This window comes from Hydra viridissima, unplaced genomic scaffold, assembly GCF_058129835.1.
Source record: "Hydra viridissima isolate aposymbiotic clone 2 unplaced genomic scaffold, HvirCarnegie_v1 scaffold_9, whole genome shotgun sequence".
NCBI classification, from domain to species: domain Eukaryota; kingdom Metazoa; phylum Cnidaria; class Hydrozoa; order Anthoathecata; family Hydridae; genus Hydra; species Hydra viridissima.
Genome location: NW_028324308.1, coordinates 9,607,672 through 9,624,873, shown reverse-complemented (window position 1 = coordinate 9,624,873; position 17,202 = coordinate 9,607,672). Strand labels below are relative to the sequence as shown.

Below are 17,202 nucleotides of genomic sequence, written 5' to 3'. Positions count from 1 at the left end.
CAAGCATACTTATTTAAAACATTAACAAGAAATATTACTTCTATCCTACAAATACAGTGGCTGAAAAATATAAGTACGAATTGTTAAAATTTTAGGAGTTTCTACTTTTTCGAACCACATTCGTATTAAACTCCTCAAAGTAATGCGTTCAAATACAGTTCATAACATCTTTTTGGATTGATAAATTCTTTAGCTTAACTAATGCTCGAACGTGCAATAACGACTCTTTTAATAACGGAAACTTTTACAGCATCTGCAAAAATACGTAAACATTTTTAGTAAGTAAGAACAATTCAAAGCTATAATAAAAAAAAAAACTAAACAACTATATTTAAAGATAGTTAATAGTTACAAGATTGAATAATAAAAAGCATTTTTAAACACAATAAAAACACCCAACAACAACAACACTAATACAAAGAATTTAAAAAGTTTAACAAAAGCAATAAACAATAAAAGTAATAATCAATTACAAAAATGATAAGGGATAAAAGGAATTTTTTATTATAACAACATTAACTTAAAAGTGTAACAAAGATAATAAACAACAACAATAGTTAAAGTTGTTGCAAAATATAATAGAAATCTTAACTAACCTCATCAACAACAACAGCAACAGCAACAACAACAACCACAACACCAACAACCATAACAACAACAATAACAACAACAACCACAGCAATAACAACAACAAACAACTCCAATAAAAACCCTGCCTGAAAAAAAAAAAAAACATAAAAGAAAATAAATAAATAAATAAATGAAGTTTTAAAAACTGAAACAGATTATGAAAATAATACAGAAGAAAAACTAAAAATTATAGAGAAAAATTTAAAGCTTGATGAAATTATTAACATTAATAAAAGATAAATGGTAAAAAAAAAAAATTTAAAACAATAATAATGATAACAAAAAAATGTCAGAATGTTGTGGATCTCGTGTCCATAGAATGAAAATAAATGTATCTTTCCAGCCTTACATGAAGGCAGAGATGGAGGAGAGGGATTAATCTGGATGAGAGGGATTATTGATTTGATTTAGGAGTTGAGACTAGCATCTAGGTGATTGAAAAAAAAAAAAAAAAAAAAAAAAGCATAGCACTTGCCTATGTGAATAAAGGAACAGAAATTTTAAAAAAATGACACTTTAAAAACTTAAACAGATGATGAAAATAATATAGAAGAACAACTAAAAAAAAAAAATTTAAGCTTGATAAAAACATTAGCAATGAGAAGTGATAAGTAATAAAAGATAGAAAACAAAAAAACAAAAAAACTCTAAGATAAAACAATAATTAAGATAATAAAAAAAGTGTCAGAATGTTGTGGATCTTGCTCCATAGGAGAAAAATAAATGTATCATTCTGGCCTCATTTTCGGCAAGGAGGCAGGGGAGGAGGAGAGAGGATAATCTGGATGAAAGGGATTGTTGATTTGAATGAGGAGTTGAAAACAGCACTTTGTTGCTACAAAAATAAAAAAATTGCAGCAGCTCTATGTATTAACAAAATAACGGAACAATCAAGTGTAGCTTGTAAATATAAATCAAAACTATACAAATATAATTAAACTAACAAACAACAGCAACTATAAATAATAGCAAGAGCTTTAAAATGTGATAAAAGTAATAAACAACAATAGTAATTAATACAAAAAAGCATCACAAAAATGATAAGCAATGACAATAATAAACAGCAAGAAAGGTTTTTACAATAAAAAAAAAATCTCAAATATTAGCAATATAAAGTAGTCAAAATTTATTTTTAAATTCAATAAGAGTTATTAAAGAGTAAATACAATAAGCAATAAATATTAAAAAAACATAGAAATATAATAAAAAGAACAACAACAATTTTTTAAATTAATAAAGAAGTAGTTAAAAAAAACTTCAAAACTTAACAATAATGATTAAAAACAAAAACATTGATACAAAGATTTTAAAATTATATCAAAAGCAATAAAAAATGAAGTTAACAAGCAATAGCAATAATAAGTAAGAAAAAGAACTTAAAAATATAAACTAGTTAATTTTAAAATGTGATAAAAATACCAAACAATAACAATTATAAACAAAACTTAACTTCTTTGAGAGTACAGATAATAAATAACAACAACAACTACACAAGAAAATAAAATTGCAACAAAAGCAATAAACAATTCAAATAATAAACAATAGCAAATGAAGTGCTGCCAGCAAAAACTCCTTAAGTCCATTAAAAAAACAAAAACAAAAAACAAAAAACAGAGATAACTATGTCACTTCAATAATGAACTAATACACTTTCATGTGTACCAGCTATTTTGAACAAAAAAAAATATCTGAGCTGCATAAAAAATAGAATCAATTTCAATAAGGGATTTTACAAGTGACAAATAGATCTAATATTTTTGCCGAATACAAACAAGCTATCATGGCATCCAAAAGAAGAAAAAGAGTTGAAGAAAACTGGTGCAGAAATACAAATAAAAAGATTAAAAAAAAATGTGAAGAAAATCTGTTCTACAATTATAATGATTAACAGTTATTATAATGGAAACTCTTAATTGGTAAAAGGAACAATACTACTGTATTAATAAGTTTAAACAAAGGATCAACACTTGTGATAATTGTAGCATGCTATTGATTAATCTTTCATTATTAATCTTTAGTGTTTGTAATGCCTATACATTTGTTTTGTTGAAGTTGTAACTACCATTAGCAGTCATTATAACTATATGATATTTCATGGTATTATTGTTTATTTTATTAAATTACAAACTATTTCATCCCTTACTTGAAATATGTTTGAAAAAAGATTAACATTTTAGCATAGAAAATACTATTTACTGTTTAATTTACTTATAGATACATTATAAATGACTTTAACTTAAGTAAATAAGTAAAATATAATAGTTCATAGATATATAATAAAATTTCAATTTAGGAATTCAGTTTGTTCATCTATCTTTAAGGACATATTTTCAATTAAAAAAATATTGAATGTATGTTTACATGTAATGATTATAAAACTAAAGTAATATTTTAAGTTACCTTAAAGAAATCATTAATTAATAATGTTTCAGTTTAGTCTAGTCTAGCTTTTTAAATTTAGTCTCTAAGTTGTAATAAAGTTGCATTTTAAATTCTTTTTAATGTATAAGTTAATAGCAAATTTGTTATAAATTAATGATAACTTTATCAAATTTATATTTAGATTACTCTTTTTAATGCTAACTTTTGAAAGGAGGTATACTTCTAGCAAAAAACTTCACACTCCAACATGATATGCATATCTGAAAAGCACAGGTTTTCTATGATGAAACAAAAAAATATGAGTTGGACAAACAAGTCTTGTATTATGTACGAATTATCAAAAAGTAACAGCAGTCTTGTATTATGTACGAATTATCAAAAAGTAACTAACTACAAGTAAGCAACTAATGTTAGTGGAGTATATTACAAAAGACACATGGGTTCACAATTTTGGTATCATTAACCTTGTTTCTTAAAAAACAACCTTCTATTATAATGTAGAAAATGCTGCAGATAAAGGACCCAATGAAGTAATAACATTTTTAGATGATTATATTAAAGAAAACAAGAATGATAGAAACGAGAAGATAACTCTGTTGGCCTAGAAGTGCTACAGTCAAAACAAAATATATCTTTTGTATTGTTTGGTTAACCTTTGTACAATGGAGCTTTTCAAAGAATAATAATTAATTACCCTATTTCATAACACTTATTAACTGATGCTTTGCAAGAATTGAAAAAAGAAGAAAAAAGTGGAGAAATAAGCAAACCATATGAATGGGTTAATATAATGAAATCTTGTAACAAAAAGAATCCATGCAAAGTTATCCTTGTTTTGTTCTTTAAAAATAAACTGTGAGATATTTTCTTTTTTCTTTTTAATTCAACATTTTGAAAGTTTTAATACTTAAAATATAGAAATGATATTTTGGTGCTTATCCTTTCTTTTTTTTGAACAAAAGAATATTTGAAAAAACATATTTGTTTAATAATTTATTTTTTAAAATAAACAATCAATACTATTGGTTCTTGCAACGAAATTCTGCATATTAAAAAATGCATGATGGATTTTATAGCTATTAAATTCATCAACCATTTATTTTATATATTTAAACAATAAAGTTTAAGTTATTTTCTCTTTTTATATCTTTTTTACTATCTTTAGAAAAACAAAACAGACTTGTGAATTTCTTGACAAGAAAGTTTAAAAAATAAACAAAGCAGTGAACTTATTTTAGTTTATTACAAGTAATCTTAAAATGGTTACATCTCAAAATGAAAATAGTGTGACTAATGCAGTTTGTGCAGGCAGCATTTCAATTATAAATACAAAAAAGAGTTTAAAAATAAACAGTAAAAATGATAAACAATTAAAAAAAAATCCAATAATAAAAAAAACAAAATTAAAAGCAATTTTAAAAGAACAACTAATTCAGTTCATTATTTCTTTGGTAAAAACATTACAAACTATGCATGGCATTAGCTACCATTTCAGTTGTTTCTTAGTCTTAAATAAAAGTATAATTACCAATTACAATTCTCCCAACATCAGACCGTTGATCGGAGTAAACCTTTTATTGGTTTTTTGTACCATCTTTTCGACCTGGCGCATTCTTTAGCTTAACCATTACACGTTCTCTCATACTGGACTCTTTCATAGCAGGAAATGTTATTTTCACAGCATCTTTAAGTAAATTAGATAAACAATTAAAGAAAGCAAAATATCTAAACTAGTTTCAGTTCCTCTTAACTTCTGTAAAGAATTTACCCACAAAATACTGCATTAGCTAATTTTCTAGATGTTTCTCACAAACACACACACACACACACACACACACACACACACACACACACACACACACACACACACACACACACACACACACACACACAAAAGCATATTTACCAATTACAACTCTCCATAACCCAGACTTTTCTAATGCTAACTTTCCGCCACTCCCTTTCATGTTCATTTTACATTGCAGTTTCACAGAAAACATTCTGTCAATGATTTTTGAAGTTGCATCTTTGACATCTACACCCCCAATTTGAGAGAGCTGTTCTACCTGTATACAAAGACCAACTGCAAATTAGGAACTATCTTTAAAAAAAAAGTAGATTTTCTGTCCAATAATTGTTAAAAAAACAACAGTGGTGAAATTACCAAATTTTTTCTGTAGTTTTCATCCTTCAGTTGCTCTTCTACTGTCTCAAACTCTTCTATGCTCAAAAGAGCTGAGATTTGTTTGGTGTCATTATGGACAGCTCTCCTTTCGCGTAGCTCATTCATGAATACTGCAATCTCTCCCAAATTGTTAAGAACAGCTTTTTGAAACTCTGTTAGAATAAATTGAAAAATATTGAGTAGAAGTCACCTGAACAGAACATGTTCCAAACAATTCTTTATTGCAACTCTCAAGCTCAATCATATTTAAAATAAACCGCTTTAGTCAAAACAATTTTCCTTACGTGCAGTTTCAAGAGGAAAACCTTGGGAGGAGCTGCATGCAACAGGTTGAGGTGTCCTTAACATGAAATAAAATATCACATCACTGCATTGTTTAATCATGCAGAGTTCAATGTGATAAAACTCAGTTAAATTACCTGTTGGTCACAGGGGATCTAGACCGAGAGCGTGTTGCTTCTCTGAAACTTTGCGATGATTGACTGACTTTTGAGGACGAAGGGACAAAAGAAGATGGTGGAGTTGGAAATGCTGTTAATTTGGTTTTGTGAGGAGCAGAAGCTGGTATCAATGGAATGTCTGAAAAAAACAAACAAAAAAACCATGTATTTGTATTAAATGACATGCATTTGATGTAAACCTATTATAAAAAATCCAACAAAGGGTGCAGTTTCTAACCTGATGTTTCATTTGAGGTCAATGTATTGTCAACAACAAAACCATGCTCATCTTCTGAAGCAGACAAGTCTGATAGTTTACACACTTCAATGTCATCTTTAACAAAAGTAGACATTTACTTTTTAAAAAAAAAAACAAAAACAAAAAAAAATAACAAACACATAGCTGATTTAAAATCTTACTCACACAAATACAATAAAAGTAATAGCAACTTGAAAAAATGAAAAAAGACCTACCATCCTCACATTTCATTTTTATAAGTCTAAACTGCTTCCAGTGTGAACTTGGTGAAAGATTGTATCTCTCAGCCTGTAATACATCTACACCACTTGGCCAATAAACAACCTTTTTTTCTGTATCAATCCATTTTCTTAAAATTACTCCTATTTCTGTTTTGCTCTTCTCTTGCCATACCGCACAAGCCCACTTTTTCATTGGTACTGGTTCCATCTTTCGTCAAACCTTTTTACTAAGTTTTGTTAATCAATCTAAAGAAAACAATTTTAAGATGAGAACAGCTCCAAATAAAAGACAATATTAAATTGATTATTATGATCACAAGTAATGCAACTGTTAATGTAATTCAGAAGTACTATAAATCTATTCTAAAACATTTTTGAAATACTAAAATGATCAATAAACTGTTGTTATGAAAAACATTTCAATGTAACCTAATTCTTAAATTCCCATATTGAAGAAGAATAAAAATTGAGCAAGTTGAAATTGGTTAAGGATGTTGCATTGTGCTAAAATAAGCAAATTGATTTTGAAAAACTTTAATTCTGCAGTTAAAAACTAAATAAAAAAAAAAAAAACTAAACAAATAAAAAACAAACAAAGTAACAACAACAACTAATGCACAAAAAAAAAATTATTTTTGCTCTGATTCATGCAAAAGAGGAAAATATACAAAACCATTATTGAAAGGCAATACTGAAACCTTCTTTACTCTTACAAGTTCAGTCTTGAGAACCAGAACCCTTTTGGATGTAAATGCCACTTTGTCAAACTTCTCAACAAAACCAATGTCAAAGACTTTAGAATCCACTGGGCTGGTATAAAAGCTTTTAGTATATTTCACCTTTAAACGATTGCACAAGTAGTTATCATCTACAAGATTTTCAACAATCACAAAAAAATAGTTCTGATGTAGAAAACAAGAATCTCGAAAACTTACAGACAGGTTTGTACGCTTTGAAGTTTTAAATACAGTTCTGACATTTTGCAATTCAAACTGACGCTTTGCAACTTGTGATATTGGGTTGTTGCAGTTTCGAACTTGTTTCTTCAATGTTTGCAGAAAATTTTCAAAAGGGAAAGCGGACATTTCATTGAGTGAACAGTCTTGATTTTCAACATCGTCTGAGAGATGAGCCAAACTGTGAATGTTATAAACCACAAAGGTTTCACCATAAAAAGTTGCAGCGTTTTCTACAAAACAGTTAAGCAAGTCCCTAGCATAAGATAAGTAATGACGCCTGAACTCACTATTAGAACTCAACAAAATAGAAATAGAAACATGCAGCAAAAGAAAATGTTGATACATGTCGCTTTGAAGCACAGCTTTCAACACCAGAGGACCAGTATAAAGTAAAAACTGCCTGAATTCTGTGGCTTTCCATCTGTCTAGCTCAGACAATGAACGTGGTTGGCGAGCAAAGTCAGAAGGTAACTTGCCATTTAAAGATAACAGTCTGTTAGAAACATCGCTTATTAAAAAGTTTGACAGCCTGCATACTCTTGGACCCTGAACTAAAAAAGCCAAAATTCTTTTTGTTGCTCCTAGACAAACTAAATGCATGTAATCTAAAACAAAGTCATTGATCAAAGATGCACCTAAACTTGAGAGAGGGGATACACCAACTTGATGACCATTTAAATACAACAGCTGATCAAAACAAGCATTAGACCTTAACAGATATGAACTTTGGGGCTTGAACACCACGCGATGAGCAACATACTCACCAACAATCTCACAACGCTCACAAGCGTGCTTTGAGGTGTGTCCAACAACTTGTTTCAAAAATGCTCTAGCTGGAGCATCACAGATAAAAACACCAAGACCAAACTTTGAGTTTGTTTTGTTGAAGGTTATACCAGCTACACAGAGGTGCTTGACTTCTAGAACAAAGTCCTTCAAAAAATCATCTACAGGATGGGGCTTAGATTTCCCACAGTATAGTGCAACAATGAAAACATTAGAGTGAAACATGCCCAAAACAGGCCACATTTGTACAAGCGATGATTTAAACAAAGGCAAACCGTCTATGCTGACATTTAACTTAATCTCAGTAACATCAATCACATCCATTTCTTTTAAACATTGAATCAAACCTTCCTGAATTCCAAAGTAAGTATAGGAGCCACCGCAGATTTCTTGAGTACAGATTCGTCTGGGAGTCTTTAACAACGTTCTAGCATCCTTTTGTAAATGCTCATAACCATGTCTATTGAGAACTGAAAGCAGATCATTGAAGGACTCACGAGATACATTGTGCTTAACTGCCCACCTAGCTAATTCGATGTTTAGAGGTGATGTCTTCGATCGATCAGCACTGCTAACATCGCTAACAATTTCGCTGCAAGCTAAAACGTCATCAACGTGAAGATCATGTTTGTCTGGTACTGCAACATCACCACTAGAAGGTTCAGTCGAAGTTAGCATCTTGGTAATCTCGGACTGGATTCTCCTATACTTTTTACTGTATACTCTTGCTCTTTCGTTCATTTCAGTGCTATAAACATAACGATGATAGTAAAAGTAAAAAAACAACAACAAACAAACAAACTTGTATCAAAATCTTGTATACATTGCGTCCGCAAGGCAAACTTTAAACTTACAAAAAAGCCGGGGAGGAAGAGATGGTAAAAGCTCTAGACCTGCAGAAGGCATTCTTATTCGTTATATTTAAAAACTCTCTTTCATTAAATACGCAACACAACATTACCGAATCATTTTCATAAAATAAACACGAACATCATGAGAAAATTGATAAACCGTAAATAACATAAATTTTGCAAAGAGATGCCAGCATGTCTAATAACAATTTTGTCCCCCGGTCATTCAAGCTAGCTAAAGCAACTCTGTAAAACAGCCAAACAAAAACTTACTCAAAAAAGCAAAACAAAAAACATACACAGTTTCCTCCTGATACTTGCAGATTTTGAAACTTTTTTTCATTTAAGACTAAAAAAAAAAACAACAACTATATAAGAAACCGGGGAGGGAGAAGGCAAAAGCTCAAGATCTGCAGGAAGCATTCTTATTTATCAACTTTAAAAATTCTATCTTATTAAACAGTAACACAACATTTCCAACTCGCCTTCATAAAACAAACACAAACACCGTGAGAAAATCGATAAAATATAAAATGTTAAAATTTTGCAAAGTAAAACTAGCACGTCAAAGAAAATTATTGTCCCCCGGTTATTCAAGCTAGCTAAAGTAACTCTGTAAAACAGCCAAACAACTCGAAAAATCAAAACAAAAACTTACTCAGTTTACTCCTGGCATTTGCAGATTTTGAAACTTGTATCACAGAAGCCCTTTTTATGTCTATTTTCAAAACCTATTAACGTAGGTGTATTTCCCATCATTGGCTCATTAGGACAAACCTCTTGTGGGAGGATAGACATTTGTGGCAGAGGCGAACTTCCAAGCTCATTGTTTGCCTTAACCAATAACACACCAGGAAACGGCCCACGTGAATGTACCAATTTCATTCTATAGACGCTGGATCCGCACAAACCTAGGAATTTTCGACATTCACGTGACCAAAGGGGAGGGGGTTTTATCTTGCAAAATTTTTACTCTCTCTCTCTCTCTCTTTCTTTACCCCTCTCGCTCCCCCTCACCCCTCCTACAACAGGCCTATTCGTCGTGCAACTGGAATTTTTTGTGCAGGCCTATTTTTTTACGGTTGTAGACAATTATTTGTTTAGATTTGTTTTAAAAGAGAAAATGCAATGTTGTTTATGACATGTTGTGAATTGCTGTTGCGTGATGTAATGCAAACGAACTTGGATAATTTTAGCGTGGAGTTTTAGAATTCGTTTAAAGCAAGTGATATACATATATTTTTAATTTCAGATTAAGTTTTTATATCGTGCCAAAAAAACTGTTGTGTGTATGCCTGTCACAATAATTATCAAAATGAACAAAATAGACGTATCGAGTGAAGCTAGTAAAGTGTATCAGTGCATCATATTTTAAATTACAATGTTGAGCGTGAAAAACGGATAAAAGCCATTCCAATCTCTAATTCAGTTGTTAACAATAGCACTGTTATCTGTGAGTTACACTGGCCTCCAAAATTTGAAACAGTTACAGTATGTGGAGGAAAAAATCGACCAAAAAAAGCTCCATTTCCTTGGCTGGGAGTACCCTTATATCAGATTCCAACTGCTGGTCCAACTCAAAGAACTAACATAATATCTTTAAGTGGCATTAGAAATACATAATATGATGAGTGGTGTATGAAAATCTTCACTTTGAGACATTTCATAATGGAGTTAAGCGTAATGTTTCTATTTTAACAATCAATCTAATGATAACTGTTGAAACCTGGTCAAAGTTTGATAAGATACTTGACTTTTATGTTCCTTGAAAATGGACAATAAAAAAAAAGGTAATTTTGCAACATATTTTGGTTATTGGACAAAAAATAATTGGAGATCAAATTTAAAATTCAGACATAGTTATGTGCTTATTTGGCATATTTTTCATCATCAAGAGATATAAGGCCGAGATCCACAAGATTCTGACATTTTCTTAGTATCTTCATTATTGTTATATCTTAAAGTTCTTTTTATTTTTGTTATTTGTTACTTACTATTTCTAATATTTTTATCAAGTTTTAAATTTTCTGTTTTTGATATTTTTACTTGTTCTTCTGTATTATTTTCATCATCTGTTTCAGTATTTAAAATTTCATTTATCATTTGATTTTTTTTTTTTTTTTTTTTTTTTCCTTCTTCAAATATACAGTTACTATGCTTTTTTTTGTTGTTACAGGGCTTTTGTTGCTGTTGTTCTTAGTTAAGGTTTCTATTTCACTTTGATATATTTTTAATTATTGTTGTTGTTTATTATCTTTGTTATACTTTTAAATTAACATGGTTATAATATCAATTTTCTTTATCCTTTTTATCTTATCATTTTTGTAACTGTAAGTTTGTAAATTATTTTTGTAATTGTAAAAATAATCACTTACCATTTTTGTAATTGATTATTACTTTTATGGTTATTGCTTTTGTTAAACTTTTAAAATTGTTTGTGTTTTAGAATGCTTTTTTATTATTCAAAGTTGTAATTATTGATTATCTTTAAATATAGTTGTTTTTGCTTTGTTTTGTTTGTTTCTTTTTGTTTTTGTTTGGATTAGGGTGGATTAAATTTCCATCAGCTAATTCTTGCCAATTTCTTTGTTCTAACTTTTCAAATAGTTAAAGATCATGTTTGCAGAAAAACTTTAAGTAATTATGATGAAATCAGACTATTATTTAATGGATATGGTTGAACATAATTGTATAATACTGTGCAATATTTTTTAAAAAAATTTATGTACCACTGTTGCAACATCATCTGGCAAAGAATCTGCATTAAATGATCTAGTTGTAAATATATTTTATAGTTTAAAAAAAGTTTCATTTCGTTGTGTTGTTGTTTTCTGATTTTTTTCTTATTTTGAAATAAAATTTAAATGGAATTATTTGTTTGGTTTAGTAACATTTTCTCATCATTATAAGAAAATAACAATTATGTGTTTCAGACTGTAAAGCAGGTGAAATGATAATTATAGGTAATATAACTAACAGGTGAAATTATAATTTTGTAAACATATGATGCTTTGAATTAAAAAATATTTCAGTGAGTTTTATTTATGTTGTTCATTAATTTAGGTTAATATTTTTGTTTATCTCATATAAAAAAAATTACTACTGCTCATCCTTATCCCCTTCCTCTCCCTCCCCTCCCCCTGCCCCTCCTTTCCTCTTTGCTATATAAAAGATCCCAAAGGCTAAGTTTACTTCAAATTTATAGACGCTAAATCAAAAACATTCTCACGAGTGAATATACAAGATTAATTTCACTTTCAATCGCCCCTAAGAACTTTTGCGCTGTGATTAAAATGTATTCTTTGGTTCCAACTAATTATTCTCTATTTATAATACAAAATCAACAGCAATAATATCCATTTCATTATTACATAAAGAGTTGTTTGCTAAACCTAACTAATGCTTATGCAAACGAAAAATATCGTAGGTTAAAAAAATATAAAACTAATGAGAAGATAAAACAGATAAGAAATACAAAATAAATGAACTTGTAAATAAAGAAAAAAAACCCAGCCCAAGTATAGCATCATTTAAAGCAATTAAGCTCATATCATTCTCAGAGCCAAAAACATGATATCTTAAAAACGTATACAAAACGCAAATTAAAAACCAGTCTTCACGGAGACCAAATGGAGACCTCTATAAGAAGTCTAAAATGCGCTTGTGCCGGCAGGGTAATGTCAATACACCAATCCGATCGTAAAAAACGCGTAGAAATATTGAGGATCTGGATCCAAATTGTGTGGGTAAAATAAAAATAAACTTTTACGTACAAAGGATTTTTAAGTAAACATTGAGCTTTTCTTTTGTTAAGATTATTTATCCTAAGATAAACTCATAATGGATTTCGATTTAATTAATAAAATGAAAGTTTATGAGTTAAAGCAGTATTTAAGACTTCGAAATTTGCGTGTTTCTGGAACGAAGAGGGAATTAGTTGCTCGTGTATTTTCTGCAATGGAAAACTTTATTGAGCCTGTACTTACTGCTACCGAGGCAGTCGAAGAACTTAAAGATGAATATCAAAAAAAACTTTTAATTAACAATGTTAAATGCAGTGATCCGTTTATCTTATTAGATGGTTGGTTACCTGAAGAGGACAGTATTAAACAATGGCCAATGGTTTTGTATTCAGATATTTTTAACTATTTGATGTTTAACCCATCTGAATTAGGCAGCAATGACTTAAATGATTATAAAAATTCAAAAGCTTTTAGTTTTTATAAAACAGGCTGGCTTCAAAAACTCTCTTATCACTGTATAAGTGAGGAAAGTCCATTTTGTGCAATAAAAGGCGAATGCAGACATTCACAACGTATTAATGACACAAGCCATAAACTGTGGTTGATCATAGAAAAAGAAAATGCTAAAATCCGATCTTGTCACTGTACATGTATGGCAGGAATGAGCCAAACATGTAACCATGTTGCTGCAGCAATGTTTAGAATTGAAGCTGCTGTAAGAATGGGCTTAACAAATCCGGCTTGCACAATGGTTTCAAATCAATGGCTTCCAAATCGAAAAGATGTTTTACCTGTTAAAATTAAAAATCTAGATTTTAGCAGAGAAAATTTTTCTCAAGATTTAAAAAAAAAAAGACCATTTGTAGACAGTTTGTATAAGAAATTTAATCCAATTTCTAATTATTCTACTAAACTTAATCTTCAGGATGTTGCAAAAGCATTAAAAGAAATAGCGCCTAATTCCATCATTTTTAATGCTGTTTCAAAACCAGATATTGACTTTAGTTTAGAAGTCGTAAACGACATTAGTACTTGCCAATCAAATCTAATGAGTGTTAATGATATACTGGTTATGTCAAAAGATATATTATCATTTGAAAAAAATATAACACTTCATATGACGCTTAAAAATATTGAAGAAATTGAGCAGTTGACCAAAGGACAAAATAAAAACAAATACTGGTATGAATATAGAAAAGGTGTTATAACAGCTTCAAAAAGTTATAATGTTTGGACAAAAATGAACAAGTTAAATAAAATTGATGCTGATATGTGGGAGTTAAATCAACGTATATCTGGCATGTCGTTTGTTAATTCAAACATACCTGCAATAAAGTATGGCAGGGAAATGGAACAAAATGCTGTTAATTGTTTTTATGAAATTTTAAAAATCAATCATAAAGGTGTAGCAATGCATGATTGTGGGCTATTTTTAGATAGAGATGTTCCCTTCATTGGTGGTAGTCCTGATTGTATCGTTACTTGTTTGTTTAGTTGTAGGAGAAATTATTTACTGGTAAAAACTTATTGTTTGTAGTTGTAGGAGAAATTCCAAATCGTTCTGCAATGTCTTCATTAAGAATACCAAGACGAAGTCGCACAATTGTTAAAAAAAATTCGTCACGATGAGAAAGTTTTCTATATTTAGTTGACTGAAATCTGCGCTTTAATTTGCTAGTATTCTGAACATGTTTTGGTCCTCGCCAGTAACTAAGCTTTTGAAGAAATGGTATAATAAGTAAGAAGATAGCATTAAATAAAGCTATTGTAGGTATCCCTGTATAAAAGTTCATTTTTTTGTCTGTTTTAACTTTGTTGCATGAAAAAATCATTAATTTCTTAGTTTGATTAACTTGTTTTTGGTTTAGTTGCTTCAAGGATATATTCAAGAAATTAACTTTTTTAATGAGTGAATCAATCAAAGACGTTTTAGAATTACATCCTTCACACACATTCAGCAATGACTGACTAGCATATGAATGTTCACAGCTTGGAGGTGGTAAATAAATTGTATTATCATTATTATTACTTAACTCATTGGTATTATCTTCACTTGTATTATTATTCATATCATTACATTCTGTGCTAATACTTTTCAAAATTAAAAAGTTCGATTTTGGGCAACGTTTATATAAACTCTTTCTTGGCTTAATGTTAGTAGAATTATATCCCATATTTAAAGTAGGATCTGGATTAGCAATCGTAGGTGTTCCATCTACAAAATGCATCGAACAAACACGATCACTGTCGCATGGATTCCATTCTTTCTTATTTTTACCTTCTCTTTTTAACAAAATTTTCCACTTTTCTCTTTTTCTAGAATTTCTTAAAGAACTTGGAAAACAGTAAAGATTAAAAGGACGATTACAACCACATTGTTCTTTTTTCAAACCTTCATGAACATTACATTCTTGTTTTTTCCACTTAAAAAGTTTATAATGGCTATTCGAACACCCTATTACTGCACAGTTACCTCTGTTACCCATCGTGATGAGTTCAAAAGGTAAATACAAACAAATACTAATTCAAATACAGATATTTTGGAAGCTTTTTCGACTTTTTACCCACACAATTAGAGTTCAGTCCCCGCCGCGCAAAATGGTAGAATTTAAGTTGGATAGGTGAATTCTGTGATTATTTCGTCAAATTGGAGCCTTTCACCGAGATTTCTTGGAGCCTTTGGACATATTCTGTTGTAACCTATCAGGCTGAGCACGAAAATGACAAAGACAATCAACAGAGAGGCTGGCAAGTACCGGATTTGGCGACAAAACCCCGTTTTCGGCTCAATTTCCATAGAAAACGTCGAAATTTGGGCCAAATGTGGCCAAATTCGAGGCTTTCACCGACTCCCATTGGATCCCTCGGCCATATTTTGTTGTATCCTGTCAGGCTGAGCACGAAAATGGCAAAGACAGTCAACAGATAGGCTGGCAAGCACCGGAATTGGCCACAAAACGCCGTTTTTTGGTCAATTTCCACATAAAACGTCAAAATTTGAGCCAAATGTTGCCAAATTTAAGGCTTTCACCGACTCCTCTTGAATGCCTTGCTCATTTTTTGTTGTATCTTATCAGGCTGTGCACAAAAATGGCAAAGATAGTCAACTGAAAGGCTGGCAAGCACCGTAATTGGCCACGAAACGTCGTTTTTTGTTCAGTTTTTATGAGACTGCGTTATTTGGGTTTAATGTTGCTGAATTCAATGTTTTTACCGACTCCTATAGTCTTAATCTGGTATATAATGATTTATTATATTCTTTAAAATGATATATTGTGATATTAACAATATTACATTGTTTTATATCTTTATAGTTCAACATATATCATCTTAAAAGTTTATTATATATATATGTATATATATATATATATATATATATATATATATAAAGTATAACAATATTGAATTTTAGTTCTTATTGTTGTTTAAACAGCTCTATAAAGGTTTGGTCAAAATAGATATTCCAGTTATTATAGCTGAACATGGTGAAGATTATTTTTGGCATTTGACTTATCATATTGATTAAAGCTATTACTTTTATGGGGAATATTTTTAAAGTCTTCGTGTGACATAAAATATTGTCAGAGTTATATTCATCTTGTTACACAATGATTTGTCACCAATCTCATTGAGAAGCAACTCATTTTTTTCAGATGCAAAAGTACTAATAGCAGTAAGGCTTTAATTAGCTTGGAGTTTTCAAGCAGTAATTTGTATGAGTTATTAGTTTATGTCAAAAAGATTAGCTTTAATCTTATGATTCTTTATGGTTAAATATGTTTGTTTTTAACAGATTGTTATAATTGCAGCTTAAAGGTGGTGCTTTATTCATGTTTTTATTCAATCCAGAATACAAAAGCAATCAAAGAAGCTGCAAAATTCCCAGGGCAAATCTGAAAATCTTTGTTTACAGAAGAAATGTTTTTTCCATTTTTGTACCATAATTTCGTTTTTTAAAGAATGAGTTGTCAAGACAGATAACAATGAATTTGAAAGATATGATTGTTGTTGTAAAACTTTTAGCTTGTTAGTGTAAATTATATGTTTTAATATGTACAAATAAATTCCTCGTGATAACCTGGAAAGATTATGGAGAAGTTCCGAGAGTTTTAAAAGTTAAACTAGGGAAAACATTCTGTTTTCTGGGAAAACTTAAGAAAAATTTTTAAAATTGGAGTGGCAAATCTGTTTTTAGACTTATCATGTTTGCTTACTTAAAAGTAACTTTATTCCTTTTTCATTTTATTAATTGTTAAGAAATAAAATAAAATTTCTTTTTTCTTTATATGTAAATATGATACTTCATTATTGTATAGCGAAAATGAAACAAACCCTAATATTTTTAACTTAGCATAATAGATTGTCAAAAAATTACTTTTTATATTGCACCCTCCAACTGTTCCTAAATTGTGATTTTATATTTCTGCAGACTTTTGGTAAGGTTACTGTATTTCAAGTTATTTGGAGTTTAACCTTGTCAAAGTTCACTTTTCTCTCAGATAAAAAACTTGCTTTGTTTGATTAAAAAATAATAGTCAGAATGCATATTTCGTTCACATGTTGTTTCATGTAATTTTAGGTGACACCTCTCATGTAAGCCAGTCAAGCTACAATTGCATACTTCTCCGTTTTATCAAATGTTTTATTCAGCACTATCATCACCTTGTCAGATGGTATTATAGTCCAGAGGAGATGGTTGAAACAAAGAGAAAGTATTTTCAATCTTTTGGAGTTAAAGGTCTTCTT

General features: G+C 29.9%; 3 protein-coding genes across 13 annotated transcripts; 1 reads left to right on the top strand and 2 right to left on the bottom strand.

The window, feature by feature from the left end:
• Positions 1-6,625, bottom strand: LOC149883941 (uncharacterized). Of its 3 annotated transcripts, none has more exons than XR_016455812.1 (9): positions 6,112-6,391; positions 5,876-5,971; positions 5,617-5,776; positions 5,482-5,537; positions 5,177-5,349; positions 4,919-5,078; positions 4,541-4,696; positions 597-716; positions 1-253 (listed from the first exon to the last, which is right to left on the bottom strand). XR_016455812.1 is itself a non-coding variant. In XM_090098335.1 (9 exons), exons 2-8 carry the CDS (start codon positions 6,323-6,325, stop codon positions 4,587-4,589), a joined length of 969 nt encoding a protein of 322 aa, XP_089954461.1. In that variant the 5' UTR covers positions 6,326-6,363; positions 6,547-6,625; the 3' UTR covers positions 11-253; positions 4,541-4,586. The 3 variants fall into 3 exon arrangements, 2 of the variants coding, with proteins under 2 accessions (XP_089954461.1, XP_089954460.1); XM_090098335.1 differs by lacking the exon at positions 597-716 and adding an exon at positions 6,547-6,625 and having other exon boundaries at positions 11-253; positions 6,112-6,363; XM_090098334.1 differs by lacking the exon at positions 597-716 and having other exon boundaries at positions 14-253.
• Positions 6,626-6,731: 106 nt separating this feature from the next.
• On the bottom strand, positions 6,732-9,662 carry LOC149883940 (uncharacterized). 3 transcript variants are annotated; one of them, XM_090098332.1, is made up of 3 exons: positions 9,372-9,662; positions 9,013-9,062; positions 6,732-8,610 (listed from the first exon to the last, which is right to left on the bottom strand). In XM_090098332.1, the coding sequence occupies exons 2-3, from the start codon at positions 9,054-9,056 to the stop codon at positions 6,747-6,749; spliced, it is 1,908 nt and encodes a 635-aa protein (XP_089954458.1). In that variant the 5' UTR covers positions 9,057-9,062; positions 9,372-9,662; the 3' UTR covers positions 6,732-6,746. The 3 variants fall into 3 exon arrangements, with proteins under 3 accessions (XP_089954458.1, XP_089954459.1, XP_089954457.1); XM_090098333.1 differs by lacking the exon at positions 9,013-9,062; XM_090098331.1 differs by lacking the exons at positions 9,013-9,062; positions 9,372-9,662 and adding an exon at positions 8,717-8,999.
• Positions 9,663-12,430: 2,768 nt separating this feature from the next.
• Positions 12,431-16,520, top strand: LOC149883939 (uncharacterized). 7 transcript variants are annotated; one of them, XM_090097866.1, is made up of 5 exons: positions 12,431-14,227; positions 14,325-14,452; positions 14,777-15,692; positions 15,890-16,129; positions 16,306-16,520. In XM_090097866.1, the coding sequence occupies exon 1, from the start codon at positions 12,554-12,556 to the stop codon at positions 13,991-13,993; it is 1,440 nt and encodes a 479-aa protein (XP_089953992.1). In that variant the 5' UTR covers positions 12,431-12,553; the 3' UTR covers positions 13,994-14,227; positions 14,325-14,452; positions 14,777-15,692; positions 15,890-16,129; positions 16,306-16,520. The 7 variants fall into 7 exon arrangements, with proteins under 7 accessions (XP_089953992.1, XP_089953995.1, XP_089953994.1 ...); XM_090097869.1 differs by lacking the exons at positions 15,890-16,129; positions 16,306-16,520 and having other exon boundaries at positions 12,431-14,223; positions 14,777-15,044; XM_090097868.1 differs by lacking the exons at positions 15,890-16,129; positions 16,306-16,520 and having other exon boundaries at positions 12,431-14,223; positions 14,325-14,455; positions 14,777-15,044.
• The last annotated feature ends 682 nt before the right edge of the window (positions 16,521-17,202 follow it).